This window comes from Oryzias latipes, chromosome 4, assembly GCF_053564925.1.
Source record: "Oryzias latipes strain Hd-rR chromosome 4, Olatipes_Hd-rR_3.1".
NCBI lineage: Eukaryota > Metazoa > Chordata > Actinopteri > Beloniformes > Adrianichthyidae > Oryzias > Oryzias latipes.
Window position 1 is genome coordinate 31,136,362 of NC_136240.1, and position 7,744 is coordinate 31,144,105.

At 38.6% G+C, this 7,744-nt stretch overlaps 1 protein-coding gene across 1 annotated transcript; it reads right to left on the bottom strand.

Moving 5' to 3' along the window:
- Positions 1-562: 562 nt before the first annotated feature.
- On the bottom strand, positions 563-7,398 carry dpt (dermatopontin). The gene is made up of 4 exons (XM_004068302.5): positions 6,366-7,398; positions 3,577-3,702; positions 1,909-2,016; positions 563-1,819 (listed from the first exon to the last, which is right to left on the bottom strand). Exons 1-4 carry the CDS (start codon positions 6,638-6,640, stop codon positions 1,753-1,755), a joined length of 576 nt encoding a protein of 191 aa, XP_004068350.1. The 5' UTR covers positions 6,641-7,398; the 3' UTR covers positions 563-1,752.
- Between the last annotated feature and the right edge of the window lie 346 nt (positions 7,399-7,744).

Here is a 7,744-nt window from a genome sequence, read left to right on the forward strand (position 1 = left end):
CAGACAGTAATGCCCTAATTCAACACTGAACACAGTGTGTCCTACAACCTGAGTTTATGAAAACACCACAAGTTCAAATCCTTAAAGCTTCTTAACTTCAGTTTGTTTAGTTAAGACATCAAAGTCCATAAAAAAATGTGTTTTTGGTGTTTTTAACATGTTATTGTGGCTTTTTCTCATGATACAGGAAAATTAAGCTTGAAATTGCATTTCTGAGTATTTCTTCATTGAAATTATTGCGAATCAGGAGCAGAGGAAAAAATGCTGTTGGAAAAAGAAATGTATTTGTAACGTAGAAAACACGCTCCAAACTCTTCTGTTGAAATTATGTCCTAGAAAATAATACATGTTTTTTTTTTAATATTGGCTATAAATGGCATTATCACAACTAAAAAACAACTGGAAACACTTTTTCAATAGATCAAGAGATGATTGGAGTGGAACTTTAACTTCGTTTCTCCAATAATATTTTGAGAGAAACATTAAAGCTCTTCAATTTTGCATTCATACAACACATACTGCCGTGCCGTCTCTTTATAAAGTATAAAAACTAAGCACAAAACATAATGCATTGAGTTTTTATTCACCTTTTCACACGGTTATGTAAGCTTTTGCGTAAATTACATAACTGTTAAAGTGTTATTTTAATAAAACAGAGATGAATTGCCATCAATTGAAAACAAGTGGGAAAGAGTTTATTGTTTGTGGAGCTCATGCTGCTAGAGACTCAATACCCCCAACTATTTTTCTAAGCAGAATCACCATGAGAATATTCCAGTGCTGTTATGAGTCCGGATGTCACACGACTTCATCTGGGATCAGAGGCATCTACAAATTTTTTGGAGGAGAGCCCAAATCCTGGTGTTTTCCACCGCCGTGAGCACAGTATCAAATAATTGCTTTTGCAATGCTAAGCACTCTGACTTCAGGCCAAAGCCTACCAGCTGCACACACATCTGAAGAAAGGCTCTCCAAAGTGAAGTCCAAATCTCCTGCACACCTGCAGCTCATTTTTTCCAGTTATCTCTTCACAATAGGAACCTTCAGTCATGCTAAGCTAAAAAAAAAGTGTGTTTATAGGCACATTCCTGAAAACAAAGGTTAGATGAAGATAAACATAAAACGTCTAAAGCTATATTCACACCAGGCATGTGACGTTTTTGAATGTGTTTTTAGTCCAAGGTGTTCACACTGTACAAGCAGGGAGGGGCTTCCTCTTTTTTTTTTTTTGCTATAATTTACTAGCACATATCCGCCACCTATAGTAGGTAGAAGCTTGGTACGAAATGTCAAAGTGGTGCAAATCTCGTGAATCTTACTCCAGACTTTTTCTTTCACAGCTCTATTCCATTATATCAAAGACTCGGTGTCATAGAATTCCAGTCAGACACTTATTAATGTCTCCCTCATGATCAATTTTCAAATAGTTGGCACTGCCATTACTTAAATGGGATGTCATCCATTCGTCACTACCAAATCCGAGTCTATGATTGGTAAAAGTTCAACCAGGTTTAACTTGCGAAGCAGGATCAATGTATGTATGTGTAGCTCGAAAACGGTCGTAATGCCATGCATATCTACGTGTAAACGCAAGAATTTTGAATGCAGAAGCCCGAAATCCCCTTATACGTGTATTTACATCACCTTTCCATTGGAAGTGGTCACTTGAACACGCGTTGCCGAGGTTGATGTGAACGTAGCTTTAGTCTCATTTGGTGTTTAAACAAAGATGCAAAAAGACTGTTTAGCGGTTTATAAATTCTCAAATTCACAATCAAAGTCTGTCATTCTGCAAAGGATGTACTTCCACTGCCGATCTCTGAAACAAAAGAAAAAAAACTGATTATTTTATCTAACAGTCAATCAAAGGAATTTGTTCTTGTCATAACACAGGAGGAAGTGAAAGACCTCAGGACTCCGCTGAAGGTGGTCTGAGCTCCTCGGATGAAGTATCCATACGTCGGGACAACCAGCTCTGCTTCTTCTTTGTAGTATAATGGAATGTCATTGGTTTTCCTGTTAAAAATAGCAAAATGATTTGTCATGCTTGGGAGTCACATGATCATGGATAAACTGCAATAAGGCTAAAATGATAAGAATCACTTTATGCACTTTAACAGTGTATTGATGACAAGATTCCCTTAATTGTGAGCCCATGAAGACAAACATTCAACCTAATATTATTTAAGAAAATTCTCTTTCGTTATTGTCTCTTCAAGTTTACTTTGTAAACTTTTTTAGGATATTACTTGACTTACAAGCTCTTAACTTTAGAAAAATTGTGTTTTTATTTTGCAATAGGCTTTTTTCCTAATAAAAATACACAATACGTATGTCATTAAGGTTGCTTTCACTTCAAGATGTGGAGAAGGTTAAAACCGATAATCATCTCAACGTGTTTGCTTTCCCAATTGGGAATTTCATTAGCAAACCAAAGACTGAAACGCAACAAACTGCTTGGAAAAATCCCACAGTTCCAAACATTTCTCACTTGGTTTTACCTCACAAAGACAAGGAAAAAAAGGACATAGAAGAAAATCAACCTGTCCTGCTAGTCCTTTGGAGCTTCTTTATCTCCTCACTGCAACACTTTTACCCTTTGAGAGATTCAACATCTTTTACATAATTCTTGCTCCTTTATTTTGAGCCGTCTGGCTGTCCTGCAGCTGAGAAAACAGATGAAAACCGAAAGCCTCTTTTATGGGCAAACCAGATGTATATTTGTAAAAAAACCTTTTTGTATTTAACCTCTTGATTTATCCAAATATAAACCACTTCTGCTCCAAACTTACCTTAATTTAGCATCTACTTTAAAGCAAAAACAGAGGTGATTTTTTTTCATAGCTGAAAATAAATTCAGCCGTCTAAAACTAAGCACATTAATTGAAAGTATTTCATTATTAGTGTTTTTTCTTAATATGATTATTATATGCTTAGCAGAAAGGAGAGAGTAAAGTAGAAAATATGAGTTGAAATCTTTGCCTCACCCTGGGATGCTCACAGATCCTCACTCTCAAGTGGACCAATGTTAGTCTGTCTAATCTGCACCAGAGTTCAGGTGAGTTTTTACACCTGCCGTATGGAGAGGGCTATGCAAGGAAATGAACCCTGACACACCTGCCAGTGCAGTCACTCTCTTTGGTCACCAAACATAAACAACACAAGTGTTCATTTTCACAAGAGCTCAGTGGGACCCTTGTTGTCACTCAAACCATTATTCACCTGTTTGGTTAAGAAAAAAGTTAGGAGGCTAAATGGATACAACAAGTTTTGACCAAACATCACAGAGAAAAATGTGTCTTCTACAATTCAGACAAAAATCTGCATCAGTGAATTCTTTATCTAATTGACTCAGAAAGACCTTCACAAGTTTGTAATTGTGATGATTTTGTGCATACTGGCTGCATACTGAGTCTAATGCTACGTTCACACCGGGCATTTGCCAACGCGCGTTCAGCCCATGGCGATCACAAGCGTATTCAAGCGGTCGTTTGAATGCACAGGTTTAGGTTTGGATGATCATTTTCAAAGCACAGACCGTTCTTTTAATAATCTCGTAGGAGCATGACAACATACATGCAGGAGTAAGGGCAGCGGAGTTTGTAGTAGCAGCAGTAGAACTGCCATTCCCGGTCCAGAACGGATTCAAAGTACATGCTTTGAACGCCAGCCACCAGGCCATTCCGGGTGCATGTGGAGGTCCTGGAAACAAGACATGAGACAAAGGTGATGTGGGCTTAGTTAAACTGCAACAAGTTCTTCCTTTCTAAACACAGAAATCCTTGTTAGAAAACCCTTTAAAACAAGTGAAATAAGTCTGTGAGGGTTTGTTGCTGGTCAAAGGGGCAGTTTATGTTCAGTCCATACTGACTGGCCAATCCAAGCAGCTGGAAAATATTTATGTGTAAATGATTGTCATGATAACACAAATCATGTCTTAGGGCAGAATCCCTGCAGGAAACCCTTCAAATTCAAACAAAAACTTGCATGGGGGGCAGGTACCACAGTATGGAGAGAGGTCATGATGTTCCTGTCTCCCAAGTGGCCTGAATCCAGATAAATCTGAACAACAAAACAACTCAGCTGTCCTTTTCTCCAGAATTATCTAGATGATTAATAATCTGTGTGATAATTAGATTAAGTAAGTAAATCTTCACAGTTTAAAATTGATAATGGCTCCAAGAAACAAGTAAAGAGTTCCAGAAAAGGCACAAAAATGTGTCTTTTAACGGCAGTGAGATGTCTGAAGGATCTCTGAGAGGAGCTGGAGTGGGACAAAGCTGGGTTCGACTGAGGTCTTGGCGTTCCTGGGAGCTGAGCCACACATGGCTTTTGTGGACTGGGATGGTGATTTATAACATGGAACTGATTGTGTTCATCTGAATGTAAAAACATTCAGGAAAAAAAGAAAAGAAAGGAATAAAACAAAAACACCTGCAGATGTGGAAGATTCAAAGACTTGCAGGCAAATTCACAGCTGCTGCACTGTCGGTACCTTCTTTTAGTCTGACACTTTCCTTTAGAAGTCATTTATCTGTGAAACGTGGCTACTGACATTCAAGACAAGCATCAGATTATCATAATAGTTTGTTCTTTGTTGGATATCTCTGTTACATTTAGTTAACAGTTTATGTCTACTCAATTCCAGCTCTGCTCTGCTCAGAATGCTTTTAAATGTCCCACTTTTCTACTGACTGAAGCTGTGCATCAGCAAACAAAAGAATGTAGAAGGATGGAGTTTATGAAAGTCACCAATTAAGCATGTACAGTTTAATAGTTCAGGTTCCTTCCTTTAACCCTTGTGCTATCTTAGATGACCCCACCCTTACATTGACGCGTTCTCCCTACCATGACAAAGGTGGATAAAGGTGGAAAGATTTCATGTAATCCATGGACACCAGTGAAGATCACAAATCATTGAAGAAAAAAGGTTCAGAGCACTGTCTAGTGGGTCTAGATGATCCAACTCCCAACTTTAAAGTGCCAAGGATAGCACAAGGGTTGCGTATGCAGGCATTAAGAGTATGAACCTCCATTGATAAATTTGGTGCTTTTTGTATTTTTCTGTTGTTAGAAACTGAGGATCGAGTTTCATTCAGGCTTCACTTTTGGCAAACTGCATCCTTTGTTGTTAAAGTTTGCCCAACACAGGGAGGACACGAGAAAATGTGCTATTAAAACACCCACTCCAATGAAAATTGGGTTTTTGGTGTTTTTGATATGTTCTTGAGGTATTTTTTTCAAGTTTAAATTGTGTCTCTGAGGGTTTCTTTATTCAAACTGTTGTGAATCAGGAGCTGTCCCGCCCACAGCTCAGAGGCAAATTTCTGATGAACTCCTGCTCCTCTGCAGAAACTATGTCCCAGAAAATAAGACAGGTTTATTGATTTTACCTTAAAACAGCATATTCATAAATAAAAGACCACTGGGAAGGCTTTGAAAATGGATAAAAAGATGATCAGAGTGGGACTCGAAGGGGCATCCAAACAAGGCCAGTATTCACAATATTTGAGCTTTATCAGTTTTCTGACTGAGCTGTTGTTTCATGTGCTTTTAAAGTATACTGTGAAGCACCTGCATGTTTAACTGAACAGATTCAAACAATGCATGCAGCTTCACCCGCTTTGACCTGGTTAGATGGTTTGCTGGATTCTTTACCAGCTGTCTGGGAAATAAACACAGACAAATAAGCACAATTTCCAAAGGGGAAGAAAGTAGAAACTCCAATTAACCAATCAAACATTTAGGACAGTGGGAGGAAGCTGGGAAGAAAAGATAACGTGTAAACTCCACACAGAAAACCTCCAGTCCCAAAAATATAAACCAGGATCTTCGAGCTGCATCACCACCACATAACTCAAAATTCAGCTGTCAAAATTTGTCATTTTCCTCTGTGCAGGGTGGAAGAAAAAGATTGCTTCAGAATTTAAAAGTACTAAGTCTACTGTTTCAATTTGTCCCCGAAGTGAACTGCAGTGTTTGGAGGAAATGAGGCTTTAGATGATTCGATTTGTTTCTTTATGGTGCAGACTAACACTGAATGACACATCAGCAGGGACATGATGATGAGTCTGTAGCACAAGGAAACAAGGCAGCAGATAGAATTACAATGTTTAACTAAAAAAGGACTTTTATCTTACGACCCAGACAATCAACATGGTAGAGGTTTCAGATGCTCGAAATATGCACACTCTGAGAATGTTGCAACCACAGCTAAATAAAAAAAATAAGAAATTCACCCATTTCTTTCCAAACACATGCTGACCAGTACTTTTCTTTTTTGGCTACATCTGTTGTCTGCCGTCTTGTCCCAGCTCACAGGTGAGGAAGTAAAAAAGGAAAAGCATATAAAACTGAAGACCCACCACTCCAGCCCAGCACGATTGATGTCGTCCCACCAGCAGTCACTGGGCTCGCCCAGTCCCTCAGGTGTGGGCTGGCATTCGAAGGACCACAAACGGTCGGAGCCTTCTGCCTCACTGAAGTAGCTCCTGATGGCGACTAGAGCTTCTCCGTGTGGACACTGGAAGTTGAAGCCCTGTCGGTAGGCGTTCACCCAGTCCATGTCATGATGGTCCTGAGACTGAGATGCCACTGTGGCCAGCAAAGAAAGCACCAATGCCAACAGAGCAGGATTCATGGTGAAGAGTTGGGACTGTCTGCTGCTCTTCCTCCCAGCTGCCTCAGCCTCAACTCCTCTGAGCTTTTGTTTTCCAGATGTTTGGTATCTAGCAGTGATGTGTAATTTTCTGGATGCAACACAAATCCAAAAGTGGTTCTGTCGTCACAATTTAAGGTGGACTCTGAGACAGGGAGCTAACAGAGACATTATGGTGTTAAGGGTTGTACCTTAAAAGAAACCACGTTAAGGAGAAATTGGGCTTTTGATATTTATGTGATGCACTCACGTTAACCATCTTAACGTTCATCTAAGTTACTGTTTTTAGGGGAATCTAAAATTTACAAGGGGCTCTGGCTTTTTTTAATACCAGATTTTCTTTATAAAGCTTTGATTCTTCTGAACAAATCATTATTCAGACTTTGTAAAGGAAATACAATCTAATTTTTATGTAATAAATTGCCATTAAAAAAGACCAAAATCCAAATGCAGTCACTGTACTTTATGCTCATATTTATCTTCTGATTCACAGCCTGTCAAACAGGAAACAATGAGCTTCAGTTATAAGGCATGGCAGGGGGGGAATCATGGTTTGTTCTTACTTTAGGCTTAATTAACCGTTTCTTTCATTTACATCCGTCTATAGGTGTCAATTCAGCATCTAATGAGAAAATATCAGAGTAGAAAAGGCTCTTCATTCATATTTGAAAGTAAAACTTTTGTTCAGCGCCTTGAAAAAATGTATGAATTGGTCCTTTTTAAATAATCTGTATTGGATAAACTGAAATGAAACAAACACACTTGGCTAAAAACGTGTTTCAGAAATAGTAGCTTTTGTTTACGGTTAGTCCTCATTCTTTTTCTTCAAATCAGTGTCTTAACCTGAATGAAAGGAATCAGTTAGTTTATTTGAAGATGAGTTATTTGAAATGTAAAAATTCATTGTGACCTCCGTTTGTCTGGCAGTCTGAACTCATGCTTTGTGATCTTCCTTGTCTAATGTGTTCTGCGCATTTGTTTTCTCTCTCTGACCGGGTTTGAAGGCTTGCTGTCCCGCATTAACCAGAGAGGGTAAAAATAAAAACAAGTATAAAAAGAGAACATACAAAAAAGACTATTACACAA

Excerpts from the sequence above, each read along its gene's own strand:
- dpt (XM_004068302.5), bottom strand. The coding sequence starts at position 6,640 with ATGAATCCTGCTCTGTTGGCATTGGTGCTTTCTTTGCTGGCCACAGTG. Across the intron at positions 3,703-6,365 it reads AATCGTGCTGGGCTGGAGTG|GACCTCCACATGCACCCGGA; the intron begins GTGGGTCTTCAG and ends TCTTGTTTCCAG. Across the intron at positions 2,017-3,576 it reads CGCTGCCCTTACTCCTGCAT|GAAAACCAATGACATTCCAT; the intron begins GTATGTTGTCAT and ends TATTTTTAACAG.